The following is a 21,632-nucleotide window of genomic DNA, read 5'->3' on the forward strand; positions in this document are numbered from 1 at the left end:
CAAATTGAAGGGAAATATTTACTTTTAAGAGTGGTACTTTCTACAGCCACATATCTTTAGACGAATATCTTGTTTGCAATACCAATGATAACAGCTCCAGCTCCTGATAACACATTTTTTTTGGGGGGGGATGATACAGCCTCAGCTGTGCACTGTGCTCGGCTTACATTACAGAAATATGAAATATTAATGATGCGCTCAGAGATAGACCCAGCAAATCTTCCAGCCACGGCGTGTCAGAGTGAAAACTCATTTTCTGCCGCCCCTTCCTCTGCAGTTTGAGGAAAAAATACAGCGAGTCTCTGCCACGGGTCAGACTCGGAGCAGAAGTATTAAAACATAACAATAGCTATTACACGAAGAGGAACAAAGGAGAAGTAAAGGTAGGAGTTGAAAGACTTTCGCATGGTGTTCTTTCCAAATTACAAACTTCTACTGAACAAATGTTAACAGGCAATCACCTGTGGTAGAGCAGCTGACTCATTAACAGACCCGACGGAGAATACAAAAAGTTCCGTGTGGTCTGATATCCCAGCGCTCGCTGCAATAATGAAGCCGGTGACTCATTTAACCTCTGAAGAAAGAACTTATTAGAATCTATCAGAGCAGCTGGAACATCTTAATTTAGGTGAAGCACTAATAGAGGCTGAGTCATCGTTCAGCGCCGAGCCCAAACAAAATATCTGTTCCTTTTTCTCTCCGTCGTTCTCCCACTCCGTTTGATCTCGTTCCACTTGTCGTCTCCGCTAAGCTCATCTTTTATTTCGCTCGCTCTTCTCTCTTTCCTTCGCCGTCATGTCCCTCCATCTGCTCTCTCCCAACTCAACCAAATTTACACAGAAGTGCAGAGAAACATGGACGTTCTCATGTGACTAGCTGCATTCTCTCTTTTTTTTAAGACTTCTTCAACTCAAAGAGATCTCAGACCTGGTATGAACCTCTGTGATCCGTTCACAAGTAGTCAGCGCTCGGTACAGGCTCCTGAGATCTGGTCTCCTGGGTCTCTGACTGCATTTGGCCACATTCTTTTTCACCATGTGAACTCAAATGCCTCCTGGGTCACGTATGAAGGAGGACCTACTCGACTCACAACCTCTGACGCTAACTAAAGTATTTCTACACCACTCTGTCCATAGGTTGATTTGATTTTCTTCACTGCCTCAATATCAACACTGTCCGCCACAAAATAATTTCAATTTTTTTCAAAAAGGGTAAATAGAGATTTCAAGGGACTTTGGGGGGCCTCTGCCAAAAGGGAGGTCCTTTAAGGTGGTCCTACACAATTCTTGTGGCGGTCTCTGGGGGCCCTTCCCAAAGCAATTGCCTGCTTGACCTACTCTGTGGCAGCGCCCCTGCTCCCTCTGTCCTCCGCTCGTGCCGACACACACAGACACACACATTTATATTGGACACATTTGTAGGTTAAAACTGGGTACAACATCATTTTGTCTTTGCTAACACCACTGATGTATCTGTTCCTTTGTATATAGAGCACAGAAGTGAGATCCGCTCACAAAAGGTCACAGGAGACACTTTCAGGACGCATTTGAACACCAGGTGTGAACAGACAAATTTAGCGCTGCCCACTTGCGACCGGATCACTTGGGTGATGTTCACACCAGCTCTGACACTGAGTTGTATAAAAAAAATTGTTGTGGGCTCAGAGGATGTGCAGAGACCTTCACTGTTTCAGTAAATTTGCATTAAATGTCAATATTCCTCTCCTGGCTTCATCTGTACCTTCAGCTCCAGGTTTGGGTCGTTTCCCATGTAAACCAGCAGGCAGTGGAGGGCGGCCAGGTGCTGGGGGGGAGCCCGACTGCTGGGACACCTTGGATGGAGGTGACATATCATGAATACACCTTTATGCAACATAGGCATATACAAGCAGGGAGGCAGATGCAGAGGCAGACAGCCAACAGTCAGGTGCCGCACAGTGATATATGTGCAGCTCTAAAAAGGTGGACTATAGCTTGAAAACGAATGAATACATGAATAAATGAAGTCGTTTAAAAATGTCTCAGAGCTGCATTGTTATTGCGCAAAGTGGTTCAGTCCATGGTGCGTGCTGGCAAAGGGTCAAGAAGTTAAATATATTTTCAGGAAGGCTCGGCAGGTGTAGGCGCATGAAAATGACCTGTCAGAAAATAGCTTCCCACCTGTCCGCCTTCCTGCCTAGTGCCTACATATATTCTCCTACGCTCTCTCTCTATATAAATATGTGTATATAGGGTGCTTTAACTTCCAACAAACTCACCTGGAAGACGCATGTGATCGCAGGATCTGCAGCAGGTAGGCGGGGCTGAGCTCAGCACTGTAGATCCTCCCACTGGCCACATCCAGCAGACTCCCACACGGCTCCTCCTCTGTGTGCAACACTGTGATGTCAGCTGACTGACACTGCAGGCCCAGGTCAGCATCGTGACCTTAGGGGTTGCACAGACAGGGAATAGCACATGGATTAAAATTGGATTTATAATAGGGCCACCTGTTTTTTCTGAGAACAGACAGCAACTGGGACAAATGTGTCAAAAGGTGTGGAAATGTCCAAAAATGCAAGATCTAAATTTGTAGAGGTTCCCTTTTTTTTTATATAAAATAAAAACATATAGAGAAGAAATCTGAGCATGTACTGTAGCTGAGAAATAGAGAAAACACAATAAACTGTCACCATGAGCTCAGACATGACTCGTACAAAAGCCTGGTCTTACCAGAGAGGAAGAGCGAGTGACAGAGCATCTCCTCCTGCCGGGTGTTGATACAGTGGAGGAAATGATCCTGCAGATACACCAGCATGTAGTAACCTACATACAAAAATAACACAACATCACTTGTCTGCCTGTGTGCTGTACGCACACCAGACACCATGACGATACACACACTTGGCTTACTTTATGATGGTGTGTGTGTGTGTGTGCGTGTGTGTGTGTGTTAAGTTTCAGTGTGTTCACTGACCCATGGGGATGATTAGAGGATGGAGCCTCGTGGCTTCCTGCTCGCCGCTCAGAGATACTCTGAACGTCTTGCTGCAGTCTGCGGAAAAAAGCAAGAAATCTGTGGCCCTGTGCTCAGGATAAAGAACGTCACAGTGACAAAGTAAAGGAGATGGCAGGAGATTATTCTGAATAGACAACAACAAATAATACACACACACACACCTTTGTGAACTAAAACCACCGTGTACATCAGCTCCTGTTTGTCTGTTTGAGGCTGGCTGTAGCACACACACATGCTTCCTAGAGATAAACCAAAGGACAGAGCAGTTAAGGACACAGTCAGGGAACTTCCATGACAACATTCATGATAGTAGCTGCAAAATTGCATTGGTTGTGTTGTGTTTTAATGGAGAATCACAATTTAATATATAACATTACAATTTTGAAAGTGCATCAATGATTGATAGGAGGGAAATTACAGAAATTTTGATTTTAGGGTTGGAAATCACAAAATCAGGAAAGATTTTAATCAAACACAAGCCGGCAAGAACCAATTTAACCTAGTGATTTTATGATTTAAGCAATTAATGTTTTAGATAATATATATTGTTCTAATGTCAACATGTAAATGTATTGTATAATCAATATGTTGGATTTGTGGAAAAATGGTAACAGTGTCAAGCACCTCATTTAGTAGTAAAACACTTCCAACAATCATGTTATCATTGTGATGGATTTCCTGATCAGTTTCTGACGTATGACAATTACTTACTTTCTTTTGTTTTTACATAAAGAAATAAAAAACACATAAAAAAACATTAGTTTTAAATACTAATAATAACTCAAGTAACTAGAAAACTACTGTTTCTGTGCGAGTGAGAGGATGTATACGTGATACCCATTATTCATGCAGTGTGTGTATGTGTGTGGATGTGTTACCTATTCTGTTTGTGAACACCTCCATGCTAACGAGCTCCTGTTCTGGTCTCTCTGTGTGATAGTGGTCGAAGCCCAGGCCTACAAACCTGCCAGCAACACACACACACACACACAAACAAACACACAAACACACACAAACACACAAATAAGTACACTCAAAATGTATGTGTATGTGTAAAGCAAACTAATGAGTTGCAGTGAACAGGACGTGTAGAGGAATTAAGGAGTCGTAGCTGTTTCCTTACTTGACTGTGGGGAAAGGATTAGCAGGCAACTCTAATGGGAGCTCCATCTGTTGGACAGGGACATAGAGCAAACACAAACATTAAGAAAGAACAAGTAACACCAGAAGAAACACAGTGATCAGGGCAGCAAGATAAGTATATATGTGAAGTATATTATATATAAAAAGACATGGCATTGACTTACCACAGTTTCACAGTTATGGTTGGGGTAGAATTGAACACATCGCAGCAGGAACTTGTCCTATCAAAGACAACATGTGAGATTGTGTCAAATGAGCAACTTGTGTATCTGAGTTGTTCAGTGAGTTAACGTGTTTATGTATATATATTTATGAATATATGATAGTGTGGTCATTTAGATCTGCCTGTGTTTTAGAGACTGTATATGAAGCTGGAGGACTTGTCTCCACATCTTCACACTATACAGAAATTATGCAGAAATGTCCTGGATACACACGCGGCCATCTTGGCCTAGTGACGTCTTTAGGAGTCACACTAGCTCGATCAATCACAAGTCAGTCTAAACTGTCATCATGACCTAGTACCCCAGGTCCCCGGCATCAAATAACTAATTAAAACCTAACATGACAGAAACCATCGTTGAGAATAAGTTTACTTTGCCTTTTACGTTTGTTCCACATCCCATGCACTACCACGGAGGAGGCAGGGTTCAGCCAGCCACCAGGGAGCGATTGACACACTTCAGCTTCACACGACCTCCATCTTTATATACAGTCTAACGTGTGTCATTGTCACCTTGTGTGTGAGATAGTAGAGTCTTTGTGTGTGTCCGTCCCACTGGACCCAAATTAAGTCCTCCACTATCCTCTCCGCCGTTCTGACCAGACGATCCGGATTCGCCATCACCTGTATCCACGCAAACAAGTTCACACTCAGCTTTGCTTATCCTGAATTCTCACTGCGCCGCTCCCCCCAGGAGGGCGAGACATGGCGTATAGTTTATAGTCTGAGAATGAGGTCGGATATACTATTTTGCACTGGGTTATGTAAATACATTCAAACTGTTTTACTTATTAATTTTTAGATAGGCGGACGCCTGAAAAGAATTTATGCCTCTTAAAAATGCATGAACCCAACAGCAATGAACAAAATATCCATGTAATTTATAGTTAAGCTGAGGCAACTATCCAGACATCTCCTTCGAATAGGAGAAAGAGGAGGCAGGCGGGTGAATGTGGACTCACCACTCTGTAACCCTCCTGTTTGGTCAGCAGAATGTGGTACAGCTCAACATCTGAAACACACAGAGGATCACAGTATGTCTGACTACAGCTCCTGAATGTGCAATGTGATGTGATCCCCTGAGAATTAATAGAAGTAAGGATCCCCCCCCCCCCCCCCCCTGCTGCGTTTGTATGTTGGTTGTTTTACATGTGTGTTTGTGACCAAGATTACACAAGAGAAACCAAACAGATTTCCACAAGACTTGGCAGAAGGATGGGATATATCGGCCAAGAAAGAGCCCATTGAATTTGGGCGCGAATCCAGACAAAGAGGTGGACTCAGGATTTCGAGATTAGACATTGGCATTATTTAACAGTTTTGTTGATTTCTCAGGGAATAATTAATTTATCTTGATGAAAAAGAAAATATCTATAGCTGCTTTCAGACATGCATCTAAATCCAGGAGTTGTTGTAAGAACACCAATGTCGGGATCAGTTGCTCTAGAACTTTTCCTACCTCCAAAGAAAATGAAAACAGACAGACGTGGAACTGGAGAACTAAAAATATCTCATCTTTCGTTTATTTTGTGCGGAAACCTCCGAATGGTTACAGTATTATCGTCAATGCAAAAATAAACTCTAAGGCTGAGTCAGAAGCTTCTTCTTGACCATTATCAATGTGATGTGAACAAAAACACAGAGCAAAGGTTATACTTCATGTCCTGCCTCCTATATGCTCTACCGAGAGGGAATTAAACTTGAAAAATTTAGTCTTGACAAGCATAAGGACAAAAAACTCACATCCATCCTCCGTCAGCAGCAGCAGGTGACTCTCCGGCACTGATCTCCTGCTGGCGTCCTGGTGGAGGAACTGGGGAAAGCCACAGGGAAACACAAGTCATCAGCTGACTGAGTGGTTATCGACACTCACCATCATTCTCGGTGAATCTGTAAACGTGTGGTTTGGCAAAACTGTGGGCAACAAACACAAACAGTGAAGAAATTCCGAGTTTACAGCCAAAGTAGTTTATAATACAGATCCTCATATTACCTCTGTTGATAAAATTACATACACAGATCCGCCACAATATTAAAGACAGTAACCTCTTTTAATGTTGAAGCGAATGAGAGAAGGAACGGTGACTACAGGCCAGGGCACTTCAAGCAAAGCTTATAAAATAAATACTCTATTGCACTTTGTCGCTGTAAGCTGCGACGCTCCATAACTGCAATGTCAGCTTGTGGCTGCAGTAAAACCTGCAAGAAAGCAGCCAAGACAGCACACACACACACACACACTCTCTACCTGAACTTTGACCCTGCAGTCCACTGCCTTGAGGACCTTAGTGTTGTTGATGGGATGGATCTCAATCAGGAGTGTGAGACACTTGGATACTGCAAACACAGTTATAAAGGCGAGATGGAAAAACGCTTGCGAGTGGATTTAAAGACACCTTTTAAAGAGCCAAACGGTTTTATGTTCTGGAAATGAAATCGAGAGAAATGAGATCTGGGCTGTTACTTGGTCTGAGGCGCTCTTCTCCTCTGGTATTCTGTGCCAAGCTGACAGCTGAGAGAGAGAAAGAGAAGAAGAAAAGGAAAAATGAAAGTCGAGGTTGAGACGTGACTTAATATTCACATATTTCCCACAGAGACAACAACAGCTTCTATTAAATCAGTTTTTGTTTTTTTTCTAGACAAGGCTTTGGCACCTCCACAGTCATTAATCTACACTCAAACTGTGTCCCTCCACTTGGTCTCCAGCGTCCCCCATAGTGCAGGATAGTAATGTTGTAGAAACGCTCCTGTGCTGCTCCCCAGACACTGACGCTTATACTTGAGTTCGGGCCAAGAAACGCGGGGGTGTTAACAATTGTCTATTGCAGAGAATTCATTATCGTGTACATTACAGAGGCTCACCTAGCAGCGTCTCCTCCTTGTTCACGGAACAGCTGCTGACACACACCTGCTTGTCAAATGAGTAGAGGAGCTGTTGCGGGGAGAAAAAACACAGCAGCATGTGAATGAGTGCAGGGATACAGCAGCAGCAGCACACACACACACACACACACTCATACACACACTAAAACACACACACACACACACACACACAAACACAAACACAAACACACACACACACACACACACACACACACACAATAGGGCTTCCATTGACTACTTGACACTTTGCATCATTGTAGACTAGTCGTTGATCAGTGGGTTTAGCATGGTGCACGGGCACATATCTATGCAGCAGGGGGCGCTGTTGTTATTGACAAGCAGTGGAGATGCTGGTCTAAATAACGTGGTTTAGGGGGCTAAAGCTGGCAGTAAGAGCAAAAGCCAGATAAAAACATTTAGATGCTTGGCTAAAATCAAAAGTGTTGAAATAAAAAATTGCTGTTACCGCTTACAGCTACTGCTAGCTGTAGCAAAGTCAGCGTGGAGAAGCGTCAATAGCGTGGACAACAGTTGGAAGAATTATCCAATCGTGCAATCCAAGACCACGAAACATCTTTCTGACACACATCGATAAGACTCTGAAAGAATATAGGTCTCCTATGATTAGTCGACTACTTTTGGGTAGTTGACTAGTCCTAAAATTGAGGTTGTGAATGGCCAAACACATACACACACACAGACACACAGACACACACACACACACACACACACACACACAAACACACACACACACACACACGCACACACATATCCATACATACAATACCTTGTTCTGTTTAGTGTCAGAGTCGTACTTCCCAATCCTGGTGGTCCCCGTTGATCCCTGTCCGAACACAAGAGAAGAGAGTCTTCTATTTAAGTCATGAGTCGCCTCCACGTTCTCTGTTCCTCTTTCAAAATGAATGCGCTGTCGATGTCTTCTAAAACAGACTCAATGGCAGCATCTACACGTCTCAGCTCTCCAGCGGCAGGCATGTTTGTTGAAAACAAATTCAACCCAAGGGCACTCTGATGACGTGGTTGATTACGTTACCGTTGATCATCTGTCCATCATCTATAAAGCCCACCCTGACAATCTGATTGGCCCGGTCGGGCATAACCTCTCCCCAACGGAGCGACTCCAGACCGAACTTCCCGACCTCAAATGTTGTGGGCAGGGCTAAGTTCGTCTGGCATCCAGGCTACGAAATAAGAACAGAGGATGATAAACTGAAATATTCTGATTAGGGCCCGAGCACCGAACGGTGGGAGGCCCCATTGAAATTTAAAGATTTTTCTAGAAATGCTCAAAAAGGAAATTCAAGGTCTATGGATATTTTTGTATTCTGGAGTAATTTGAATTGGGTGTGGAAAAATGGCTCAACAGCGCCCCCTGGAAATAGCCTCTAGGTTTCCCTTTGACCGATCTTCACCAAAAGTGGAACACAGGTGTATCGCGACCAGTCAGAAATAAAAGTCTCAAAGGGCATTATGAAAAACACCATGGGAGCCGGCCATTTTCCATATAGTGGCCATCTTGACCATTTTCACCATTTTTACTTTGACATACTTGTCCCAGGGCTTTCATCATATCAACTTCAAATTAAGATGAGTGTCATCCCAACAAGATGGAGATAAAAATTTATTTAAAGATCTATTTGTCATCACACCGTGTGACAGTGGCGTGGCGTCAAAGTTTGATGAAACGCCTTCAAAACACGAGGTTCTGTATCTCGGACCCCCACGGCCAAATCAAGTCCAAACTAGACATGTAAGACAAGTGTCCCGGCCTGATGACATCTACACAGAAATTATGACTTATAAACAAAGCGCCCCCTGGTGATTACAGGAAGTGACATGTTTTATACTTTGATGAACTGCTCCTGGCTGCTTTACGATATACAGCTCAAAGGAGCTCAGTCAAGTCATTGGATCAAGGTCAGAATTGTGACATTTCCTCAAACCGTGTAAACATTGATGTGTGGCGAAGGATGGTCCTTCGCCAAAGGAGACGATGTTGTTATAACTCCACTCTGCATTGTCCTATCACTACCAAACTTCTGTCTCCTGATTAGAGTCCAAGCCTGAACAGCTCTATGTTTCAATATGGAGCCCCAAAGTAAACAACAGACTAAAGTAAACAACAGAGTAAAGTAAACAACAGGCTTTGATCTGTTTGTGATGATGACTCTGAGAGGACGAGCAGATCAAAGAGCAGCTGAGATTCACTGTGTCGTCTCCGGTTAGTCCATTCTGGAAACTCGAGGTCAACGCATCAGGAGAAGTTTGAAGTCGTTTACAAATATCAAAGTAACACTTCAGAGTGATATTCACACAATAAAAGATAGATAAACGACATTCGCAGCAGCGGTGAACACTCTTCACATTAAGAGTCCGCATGGAGGCGGGTTTCATCTGTCAAATAAATGAGAGGACATTTTAATAGAGTTTCCACTAAAACGCTCATCATCCAAATTTCAAGTTAATCATAAACCACCTGGCAGCGTTAAAAACTACATAAAACCCAGAACTCTTAAGTGCTACCTGTGTGTGTGTGTGTGTGAGACAGTGCCTCATTTTTTTTAATTAATCAGACCAAAAACATATTAGCTCATCGTATGTGTCCTCGGCATTAAACACACAAATAATCGAATTCTATGCAACTGTGCCTCACAATCCATTAACGTGCTCAGCCTCTGATTTCATCTCCTGGAGCTACATCCTCCATTTCATTTGTGAATGCTCACAGCCGCAGCTTAAAACCACAGCGCCACCTACTGGCTACAGGAAGTGAAGCGTTTATCCTTTACCGACCGCAACAGACTGGAAATTGCCTGGTCTCGGCCCCGGGTTTTTCTGTCAATTAATTATTGTCTAAAGAATTGAGAAAACAGATTATTTGAAAAACAGAGATATGATGGAGCCTCAAATCTCGCTCTGCCTCCTCCATCGTAGAAATTTAAAGGGCTCTCGTTTGTCCCGGGTCAGATTCATCATTTTGAAAAAACGTGTGCATTTCTATCTATAGTTATGAGGCCAAATTTTGGTCCAATACCATAATTATGAGGACATTTTGTCTGTTCCTCACAAATTCAAAGGACTGTTTGAAGGTTAAGATTTGGTTTTAAGGTTAGGGCTAGATTTAGGTTTAGGTTAAGACCCGAACCGACTCATTTACCAGCTCTGTCCGCAAAAACTAAAACCTGAGAGCCCGTCCTGTGTGGACTCGTGGTGTAGATGGCAATGTTGATAGTGGGGAGTAAAAATTCAATATACCAATATATTGGCAAATATATATATGAACATTAGAATAGATAGCTAAATATAAATAAGACTTTGTATGTAACATTTTTGCATATTTAAGACTTTTCCAACCAGCGGTAATTGTGGATTCACAGTTTTATTTCATTGTCTTAAACAATGTGAGACAAAAGATTTATTTTACATTTTCACTGATTTCACAGAGAGTTATTCATGGCTCTTGATGAGAATAATAAAACATTTAGGGGACTGGTGGAATCCATGATTATTAATCTAGATTTATGCATTTTGTGATGAAATATGACTAGTGAAAGGAAACATGTAAAAATAAAGAAATCAAGGAAAAAATGGAATGTCCCGGCGCCTTCAACCCGCAGACGCCCTTTAGACTCCAACCCGCGGCCATTTATGCACGTCCTCCCCACTTCTCTCTCCTTCCCTTTTCACAACTAAGCCTATGTCCTATAAAAAAATCAATAAAGGTTATAAAAAGACCCAAAAATACATGTAAAGTAAAAGGACTCACTAAGATCACAAACAGATTAAAGATACATTCAATGTTCTATATATTGAAGGCTCATGCCCTTGATCTAAAAGGTTCCATTGATGGGTCCTTCATAGCAAAATAAGACGAAAGGGATAAACTTCTACTTAATCAGAAATCTGTCCAGTATAATTATAACTTTCTATTTCAAGCTAATAGATTATAACCAGTCATGAACGGCTTTTTTCACCAAAACGTGGCGACTATTCAAGACCCAGCAACGATTCTGCAGAACTCTTATTGTATGTCTGGTCAGATAAGCTACCTCATAGACCTGCTGGCCAAGGAGAATGCAAACCTCAGAACAGAGTACAACTGGAGGATCCAACTGGGCCAAGAGTTGGAGGAGCTCAAACGAGAGCTGTTTCAACAAAAAAAGCTGAAGGAAATGTCCATGAACCGAGAAAAGAAAACAGGACAAGAGCTGGAGCTGTTACAAAAGTACAGCAATCCAGAAGCACTCAGCGCCACAAAGATTGCCTCTCAGGTAAATAACACCATCCAGAGGAAGAACATGAAAGATCTTCAGAAAGATTACGAGGAGCTGAAGGTGGCATACATCATGAACCAGGAGAAGTTCAACACTGAGTTCCAGGAGGAGAAGACTAAAAATAACCATCTCCAAGAAGAGTTGGAGGATCTCAAAGCTTCTCATCACAAGGTCTGTCAAAGTCATACAACCAACCTGGAGAAGTTGAAAACCGAGCTCCAGGAGGAGAAGAAGAAGAAGAACGATCTCATAGAAGAGCTGGAGAAGCTAGAAGCTTCTTTTCATGAGGTCTACCAACATCATACAACCAACCAGGAGAAGTTCAACAGTGAGCTCCAGGAGGAGAAGAGGATGAAGAACAATCTCCAAGAAGAGCTTGAGAAGCTCAAAGCTTCTTATCATGAGGTCTGTCAAAGACATGCAAACAACGAGGAGAAGTTCAACAGTGAGCTCAAGGAGGAGAAGAAGAAGAAGAGCACTATCCAAGAACAGTTGGAGAGGCTCAAAGCTTCTTATCACAAGGTCTGTCAAAGACATGCAAACAACAAGGAGAAGTTGAAAACCGAGCTCAAAGAGGAAAAGAAGAAGAACAACAATCTCCAAGAAGAGCTGGAGGCGCTCAAAACTTCTCATCACGAGGTCTGTCAAAGTCATGCAAACAACCAGGAGGTGTTCAACAGCGATCTCCAAGAGGAGAAGATGAAAAAGAACATTGTCCAAAAAGAGCTGGAGAACCTCAAAGCTTCTTATAACGAGGTCTGTCAAAGTCAAACAACCAACCTGGAGAAGTTGAAAACCAAGCTCCAGGAGGAGAAGAAGAAGTATAACGATTTCCAGGAAGAGCTGGAGAATCTTGAAGCTTCTTTTCACGAGGTCTACGAAAGTCATACAACCAACCCAGAGGAGGTCAACAGTGAGCTCCAGGACGAGAAGAGGATGAAGAGCTCTTTCCAAGAAGAGTTGGAGAGTCTCGTCTCTTATCGTCACAAGGTTTGCAATAGTAATGCAACCAATCAGGAGAAGTTCAACACTGAGCTCCAGGACGAGAAGAAGATGAAGAACGATCTCCAAGAAGAGCTGGAGAAGCTCAAAGCTTCTCATCACAAGGTCTGCCTAAGTCATGCAACCAATCAGGAGAAGTTGAAAATCGAGCTCAAGGAGGAGAAGAAGAAAAATAACGATTTCCAGGAAGAGCTGGAGAAGCTCAAAGCTTCTCATCACGAGGTCTGCCACAGTCATGCAACCAATCAGGAGAAGTTGAAAACCGAGCTCAAGGAGGAGAAGAAGAAAAATAACGATTTCCAGGAAGAGCTGGAGAAGCTTGAAGCTTCTTTTCACGAGGTTTACGAAATTCATACAACCAACCAGGAGGAGGTCAACAGTGAGCTCCAGGAGGAGAAGATGATGAAGAGCTTTCTCCAAGAAGAGCTGGAGAATCTCGCCGATTCTTGTCACGAGGTCTGCCATAGTTATGCAACCTATCAGGAGACGCTCAACACCGAGCTCCAGGAGGAGAAGAAGAACGATCTCCAAGAAGAGCTGGAGAAACTCAAAGCTTCTTATCACGAGGTCTGCCAAAGTCATGCAACCAACATGAAGGAGTTGAAAACCGAGCTCCAGGAGGAGATGAAGAAAAAGAACGATCTCCAAGAAGAGCTGGAGAAGTTCAGGGTTACTTGTGATGAGGTCTTCCAATGCTATAAACCTTATGTTTTCCAGAACTGAGCTCACTCTCCAATGGTCTCCCTGATCCCTAACCCAAGGAGACTGCAACATTGTGTGGTTGTGAAGGAGGCAGAAGAAGTCAGCTGCGCCAACATCCTGCAGCAACTGAGCTGACTTTACCTTCTTCACCTTCTGTGAGGACTGTCAAGGTTAATGGAGGGATTTACAATTTGTTTTCAAACCATCATAAAAAACAATAATGTCCTCACAATGAAAGTATCGCACCAAATAAAACGATAAAAAACAAAATGTCTTGCTCATGTTGATGTATTTAAGATAAGGTAATATAAAGTGTACCTGAATTTATCCTCTGTAGAGGAAATTCACAAATGACACAGCAGCACAAGAAAGTGTCTTAGATACGTCCTCCTGCAGAGCCGGAGAACGGTTCCAGATGTTCACATGCAAGAGTCATGGAACCACAGTTTAGGCCGGTGCATGCACCACCAGTTTGGTTCTCTTGGTTTTCCAGGTATGCAAATGTCAGACTCTATATATATCACATTTTATTCTCTTCTATTATATGTTTGTGGGTATAGATTTTTTTACATTGATTACGTTTACACATATCCCTACATTAAATACACACATGCAAATACAAATATACAGACACTGATATCTATATCTATATCTACATAGATATAGATAGCGTTTTAAATTTTTATTTATACCGATTTTGTTTGTTTTTCAAGGAAACATAAACTTGAAGAATTTTTGTTGACCTTTGTTTGGGCACAGCCATGGAAATCTGAGTGGAGATATAGAGTGCTACTTAAAGCTGCTCACTATAGCACCAGTATATTTATTTGTCTGTAATAGAGTGCTGGAATTAATGTTCTGCCTTGATGATGATAGAATGAATACTAGATGTTCAGTTCACTTCTCTTAGTGGGTTTGGAACTCGTGCATGCACAGGTCTAAAATGGTGGAGAACAGGGACTCTCCATCTCTGCAGGTGGATGTTAATAAAGAAAGTAGCAGCTCAAGTGGAAAATATAGTGAGACAAAAATATGAGTAAATATAGAAATATAAACAAAAGTAGGGATAATTATATATATACACAAGGCTATTTTAAAAAAATAAAAAGGCAATATGGAGCTGGGATGAGAGTTGTGTTCATGTGCAATTTGTCCATTCTTTGGGCCCGAGGTGCGGGGGGGACGATCCTCTTAAAGGTGACATTAAAAACACCGGGCCCAAGACGTCTGCAGCACTGGGACGCTCCGTCTTGGGCACAGGGACGATGCGAGATGTCTTCCAGATCCTGGGCATCCTCAGCGAGAGGTTGTGTAGATGTATAAACACACCTGACAGCTATAAACACACTTGACAGCTGCTCCACACACACCTTGTTGTCCGGACCTCTAGTCTTATTCATCCTGGTTTTGGTGAGCTGTCATCTCACCTGGCTGGTCTCGAGTTTCGGGGTGGTTTGGGGCTGGTGGGGGACAGACTGGGGGAGGTGACAGTAACTACGATGGCGGCTGTAAACTACAGATATTGTTTGTCCATCTTGTTTTTGAGTCATACCCCATGAGGACTGAAAGGAGACGGGACTTGTATCTCCATCTTATCTCTATCCTCAGATTTCTCACCATCCTTGCTGCTTGTGATCCTTGTCTCCTAACTGCCCCCGATAGCAGATTCGACGCAAAAAACTCCGGCACGGAAATCAAGACTCGCACTTTCTACACAAATTAACCGAAATAAGTAGCCTGACGTTGTCAGACTCACAATTCTAGTCAGAATGTGAGTCTGAGACCGCTCCATTGGGCTGTGATTATGGGGCGTGTTTCAACTGACCAGGAAATAAAATTCCTCTTCGCTCAATTGGATAGACCTACAACCAATCAGGGCAACGTAGTATGTGACGTATGTTAAGCAACGCATTGTGAGTTATTTACTAACGCCGGGTTCACACAGGGCGCTGAAGCGATGCCGAAGCGACGCTTCAGCACAGCGCCAAGCCTTAAATTACAGCTGGCTCCCATCCACTCCCATGTTAAAACTTTGTGCGGTGTGTTTGAAGTCCCCTTCTGTTGTCCTGGAGTTTTAATTTGACCAATGACATTATTAAATGTCCCCCTCTGCCCATCCACTATAGCCACACGAGCAGGGATACAGATAAAAAGAGAGGGGGGGGGGGGCCTACGTATTCTCCACATAGGCTTGAGTGGAGAATACGTAATTTACCCTCGACACCCGACATTTAACGGAGCAAACAGCGAAGTTCTTCAACATGGATGACATTAAATTAATAATTGAAGTGGAGAAGTACAGTGAGTTGTATGATCCTTAGAACATGTTTTATAAAGACAACACCAAGAAAGACACATGTTGGGACGCTGTTGCTTAATGTTGGAGCAACAAGTAAGTATATGCTTTTAATCTACTGGATCAACGGGTGATATTATTAGCGCTGCCCGGCGGTTCAGCGTCGCTTCAGTGTCCGGTGTGAACAGCCAAGCACCGGCGCGATAGGGATTTGGCTGTCCATTACCTTGGCCAACCCTGCACGTAATCCTGACCTTGTTCACTTCAAATCCGGCAATTTACCCCCCCCAAAAATTTACCCCCCCCCAAAAAAGTGCTCAGTTCAGGGGACTTTAAAATAAAAGCGAGTCTCTTCTCTTCCGAAACCCCGGCCCACAGCCAGGCATGCATGAAATTGTAAACCTTGCACTTAAGAAAAAGAGATTATTTTATCTTTGCAGGCTGCACACTGTCTTTAACCTCCTAAACCCACAGACTCTTCGGCGGGTCCATCATTAAAAATTGATCTTGTGCAGAGAAACGCGGTTCAACACACAGAACTTTAATTGAAAATTCTTCTGAGGATCCAGAGGTTTCTAAAAATACCTAAATAAAAGACGATGACGAAGGTATAAGGGAATATAGAATATTTTTGGGGTTTTGAAAAGGATTGGTGAAAAAAAAAACATTTGAATATTTGATTATTTCTTACTATAGGAGACACATTCAGAGCATGTTACACTCATTATATCCAAATTCAAGGGATATTGCTTTGGAATAACTTCATTCAGTTTGTCTTATCAGTGTTCCAGCGTTTTCCTCTCCATGATTCCTTGTGTGTGTTACAAAGCTAAATCGTTGCCTGTGTGTTTCTTTTGGATACCACTGCCCATCTGTCACAATAAAGACTTGCGGGGAGAAGTCGGAATTTGGGTCCTCGCATTTCTCGAGTGTAACACACTTGAGTTTCGAAACCAAACCTTCCCCCAAGAAACACATGCTACATTCTAGTCTTTGACCAAATCTCCAAAACTGTGAAGCTTTCAGCAGGAAGATAGTTGTATTGGGCCTTGTTGCGTTGTTTCGTTACCAATAAGTGATTTGTTAATTTTTTAAACAAACCAAATTTTCACCCGGATTGAAATGAACATCACTCTGGGTTTTTCGTTAGATGATTGACTTTTGGAGCTGATCAGTCGGGGTGGGGGGCGACACCCCTGCATTAGAGAGCTGTATGCTTGCTGCTTGAACATGCACAGTGAGAGCAATATCTTCATTTATATTATATCTTGCCTGCCTGCCTGCCTGGCGAAGACAGTAAAATGCTCATCCCTTAACTCTACTGCATCCTTCTGCCAAGATTCATGGTAATCTGTTTGGTAGTTTTTGTGTAATCTTGCTTTCAAACAAACAAACAAACGCAGGGGCGAAAACCTAACATCCTTGGTGGAGGTAACAACAAACATGATGTTTACACTGTGCACGATAAGTGCCTCTTTCATGTAAATAGTGAAATGAAGAGACAGTGAAAAGGAGCTTGTAATCCAGCTGGCGCACTGAATTAATATGGATTAGGGTAATCACACACACTTATATGCAGTGCAGGAAACTCCTAACAAGCCGTGCCTTCATTGTGGACTTACCTTCCAAGAGTAAAGGATGCCTCCATCACTCTCAATGTTCAGGATGCAAGGATCCACTGCGTCAGAGTATTCTGCACACAGCATCATAAGAACTTCATCTGAATACATTTCAAACCCTAAAGGAGTTCTCCATGTATTATTATTACATCCCCACATGTATTGTGTGTGTAAAAAAGTAATTAAACAAGTAATAAATACTTTATTAACTATTAATAGTTGGTTTTTAACACATATATAAACAAATTTATTTTTCTTCTTAACAGTTAAGAGGTCAAGGAAAATCACAGCTAGTCATCAGTTAGTGATCTATCGCCCAAAAAACTTGAAGGCAATATTAATAATAATGATAACAATAAATAATCACACACACACACAAACACTTACCCCCACACACACACACACACACACACATTATGATTACAGGTGAATGACAGTATTGTATAAACTGCTTTGACTCCATGAGATTAGTGAAGCTGCTGCAGGAGAATGTGAATGTTTGACTCATTTGTAGAACAAGGGTGTGAAAGGTGAACAGCGCCACCTAGTGCTGACCACGTAAACACCTGTAACTCCTCCATAAATCCATATTTTCCTTGAAGCTACTTTAGCTTTTGATTCCCACGCGGATTATTATGTTTTTTCAATAATCACAACAGTAAATTAGAGCTTGAATAGAAACACGAGTGGATAATAAATTGTAAACTCACATTGAATTCATTAAAAAAACACTTTTGAAGTTGTTTGGGTACAGGTTGGTTTTAAGCTAGCGCCGTTAGCTAGTTGCTAATGACAGCCTTACCTGTCACCCGGCAGACAGACGCCTCCTTCCTGCGGAGATCGAGCTCCACATCCCGGTGCAGGTCGAACCGACGCGTCAGCTGCAGCATCGCTCCCCCGTCCAGTCCACCTGCTCCCCCGGGCTCCTCGCACTGACACACCGGCTGGTTCGAGCAACAACTTCCTCCGCGGAGTCATGTGAGCGAAAGTCCCGTCAGCAGCATGAGGAGGACAAGCAGCAGCAGGTAAACTCACTGTGATCCAATGTCCACTTCTTCCTCTTCACAACTATAACTAGCCTGCTTTTAGTTACATGTTGCATTGCCTGGCAAAACCTTAAAGGAAGCTCCTCCCTCCGCACACCCAGCCCGAGGAGAGTCGCTGCCACTGGCCGAGGAGAGCGTGACTCCAGCGGCTTGGAATCTCTCACCACCCCGCTGCCACCATCCAGGCTCCGTCAGGCACTTCACACCTACATGTTATGGCTCTTATATATAAATTGTAACATGTGCAGTTGGTTGACAGAACCATTAATCAATACTAATAAGTAATTGATATATACACCAGACTCAATGATCTAATTTGCAATAATACTTTAATATCTATAGTCATATGATCAAAATATATTTTCATTTGCATTGATTCTGTACTTTAGTTTGAGATTCTACTGTTTCATTGCTGCTTAGTAATGCTCAGTGCTTAATTTTGTTACCTCGCATGTACCTCATGTTTATGAATGGCAATAATTGAATCTTTAACATACAGTCTATAATAATCAAATGTATGCGTATAGCACCTTTCATACGAGAAATGCAGCTCAAAGTGCTTTACATTCAAATATAGATCAAAATAAAAACATGTTAAAATGTGATTCAATAAATGGCAGCAATGACTAGTTACCTACTTATTGTTATAACTAGAGTAATAACTATATCCTCCTGTATGCTGTGCCTTTCTGCCCTATCTAGTGAGCTCCAACATGAACGTGTTGTAATCAAATAACAATAGAGCAAAGGTTTGATATACATGGGTATACTCTCAAAAATGTCTTCCTAATGATATGAGCCTATGTGGTTTCAGAAAGATTAGTATTTTATTGACAAACCTGATCTCCCTTCCTACCTTTTGAGACAAGGGTGACTAACTGATGAAGTGGTTTTCTTTAACCTCTTCACAATGTAAGTGCAAGAGTAGGTGTATTTATGTTAAAACCTCTATAAGCTATTTATTAGTTGTTAAATGATTTGGAATTTTGTCCCAGGAATTACGCAGAGTACAATCTTCTGATGCCTTAATGCCTCTACACACACTGTGGCTACACATACACACACACACACACATATTAGGAATTAATTGTGTTGGTGCATGGACTTAGGTGACCTCGGCAAAGCTCTGAGGTCTAATCAACCGTGACAAATTAAAGTACCTGTATTAATGAGTTAATACAGGCAATCAACAAATCTGCAGTGTTCCTCTGACCCCCACAGTAGCTGCTGAGGTACTGACAGCCCGTGAATTAATGTATTCACACAGTAACTTTCCCCTCAGTGACCTGAGAAGTTTCTCCTCTGATGAAGCAGCAGTAGTTTCCTGAGCAATACTGCCCCCCTCTGCTGAGAATGAAAAGTGCACGTAATGTGACTCAGTGCTTTTCAGGACCTCAGAGGAAAATATGGAACAGAAATCTCTTATACTATATTCATACCGTACTGTATACCGTACTGTACTTAAATGTGCTGTACCATACTGAATATATGTAATGTAACGTACTGTACTGTTATGTACTGTACTGTACAATACCATACCATAACGTACTATACTTTTATAAACTGCACTGTATCGTACTGCACTGTACTGCACCATAACGTACTATAGCATACTTTACTGAACTGTATTATAGCGTACTATTCTGTACCATACTCTACTGTACTGTATTGTATCAAACTGTACTGTATTGTATCAAACTGTACTGTACTACATACTGTCCTCTATTACTTGTAAAACATCTGTGATGTGGTATAATAGCAGTGTTATAAGTGTTATATTGGTATTCTTAATATTTCTTACTATTTAGTTTACAATTACAGACTATAGTTAATCAACCATAATTTAATACAATCTATCTACAGTAAAGATTAACAATTGCATGCATTGTATTATAGCATAAACATATACGTTGTAGTACAATGCACATAATGCATTTTTTACAAACTTACTTATATTTTATATTTGCATATCGTTTGGTTTTGCCACTGTTGAGGTAGGCGCCACCCATGTCTGTCCAAAGCAAAACCGAAAGTGCAGATGAGTCTTAGTCATTCGATCTACTGTGATAAGATGAATTTACACTCTCAGGGCCTTTAAAGTACATTTCACAGTTCACTGTGAGCTTGTATGCATTGATTAAATGATAAATATAACAGAGGCTGTTGTGGAAGCACAAAACAACATTGTATGCAGAAAAAATGCAGTTGAGCAGCCTTTTTTTTCTGATGGTTAGGTTGGGACAGAGAGGAAGTGGAAGAGAACAATGCTTCATTTGAGAAGGTGTGCCAAGACTCAAATGAAAGAATCTCAATGTTTAAAAAGATGCATCAAAACATAACCAAAAGGGAAATGGTCACAGGAACTGCCTCTCAGCTAGAATGGAATAACAATGACTGTTATATAAGAGGTATTCTCCCACACCATTAGTGTAGATTTATTGTGTTAAACGTGCAAGAAGAGTCGGAGAAGCCAAGGCGTTACTCTTTATACTTAGCATTAAGAAAGGAATGTGTAAAACAAAACAAACAAAATGATGTGAAGTAACAAAATATAATATAAAACTAAAGTCCAAAAATATAAAAGTAACTTTTCAATAAGGCTGTCAAATATGTGTAGTAGAAAATGAAATGTGTATCAAAAGAAGAATAGAATGACACAGACACACACACAATAATTTGTCCATCTTCTTTTTTTGATTAGTTTCACATGGGATTGAGCAGGTGGTGTGGCCTAGAGGGTAGAGTGGCTGTTCTTCAACAAGAAGGTTCCTGGTTCAATCCACACCCTTCCCCACATGCATGGCCAAGTGTCCTTGACAAGATATTGAACCCCTAAAATTGGCAAGACTTCAACCACCTATTAATTTCACATTATCTTTCGCTGTAAATTTAAACTCAAAAATGTATTAATAAATAATATATATCTATAAAAAATTGAATTGAATTAATGAATAAAATTACAACAACAATTAATATTATAATAACAATAGGGCCTAATTTTCTGTCAGTGCTCGGGCCCTAATGAAGTTATGAACTTAGGTTTTTTTAAATAGTTAGATAGAAATGTGTTAAACAAAATAAAATAAATGAAAATAAAATGAATGATGGTATGATCTTAAATTTTGTTAAATAACTTAGTTGAATACACTTCAAAGTTGATATAATATAACACATGTTTAACGTCTTATGAAGAATTCTTTATTTGAGATCCTTTATAATAAAAACGTAAAAATACGTTTTGCACGAGTGGTGTCTTCTTTGTGTTGGGTGACTCATCTTCCTCATTACACACGATCTCTGATCTAGCCCGCTGCGCTGATTGGTTGACTGCGCTTCTAAGCAGAGAACAGAGCAGAGCGCAGTTTCTGTGACGGATGTTCTGTAACGTCATATCGCGCCTCCTCTCCCCCCGCCCGGTTACCTCCC

General features: G+C 41.6%; 1 protein-coding gene across 1 annotated transcript in view; it reads right to left on the reverse strand.

Moving 5' to 3' along the window:
* Positions 1 to 18,343, reverse strand: part of gsap (gamma-secretase activating protein) — a 36,699-nt gene extending 18,356 nt beyond the window's left edge. Inside the window, exons 1-17 of the mRNA XM_062382861.1 lie at positions 17,963 to 18,343; positions 17,164 to 17,234; positions 8,034 to 8,090; positions 7,226 to 7,295; positions 6,828 to 6,875; positions 6,612 to 6,700; positions 6,107 to 6,176; positions 5,326 to 5,375; positions 4,877 to 4,987; positions 4,305 to 4,361; positions 4,121 to 4,167; positions 3,876 to 3,961; positions 3,159 to 3,236; positions 2,956 to 3,033; positions 2,712 to 2,804; positions 2,258 to 2,426; positions 1,741 to 1,831 (exon numbers count right to left, since the gene is read on the reverse strand). Of these exons, the coding sequence (XP_062238845.1) occupies positions 1,741 to 1,831; positions 2,258 to 2,426; positions 2,712 to 2,804; positions 2,956 to 3,033; positions 3,159 to 3,236; positions 3,876 to 3,961; positions 4,121 to 4,167; positions 4,305 to 4,361; positions 4,877 to 4,987; positions 5,326 to 5,375; positions 6,107 to 6,176; positions 6,612 to 6,700; positions 6,828 to 6,875; positions 7,226 to 7,295; positions 8,034 to 8,090; positions 17,164 to 17,234; positions 17,963 to 18,050 (1,353 nt within the window). The 5' untranslated portion in view covers positions 18,051 to 18,343. The remainder of the gene's footprint in view (positions 1 to 1,740; positions 1,832 to 2,257; positions 2,427 to 2,711; positions 2,805 to 2,955; positions 3,034 to 3,158; positions 3,237 to 3,875; positions 3,962 to 4,120; positions 4,168 to 4,304; positions 4,362 to 4,876; positions 4,988 to 5,325; positions 5,376 to 6,106; positions 6,177 to 6,611; positions 6,701 to 6,827; positions 6,876 to 7,225; positions 7,296 to 8,033; positions 8,091 to 17,163; positions 17,235 to 17,962) is intronic.
* Between the last annotated feature and the right edge of the window lie 3,289 nt (positions 18,344 to 21,632).

The sequence above is a fragment of the Platichthys flesus genome, chromosome 23 (assembly GCF_949316205.1).
Source record: "Platichthys flesus chromosome 23, fPlaFle2.1, whole genome shotgun sequence".
NCBI lineage: Eukaryota > Metazoa > Chordata > Actinopteri > Pleuronectiformes > Pleuronectidae > Platichthys > Platichthys flesus.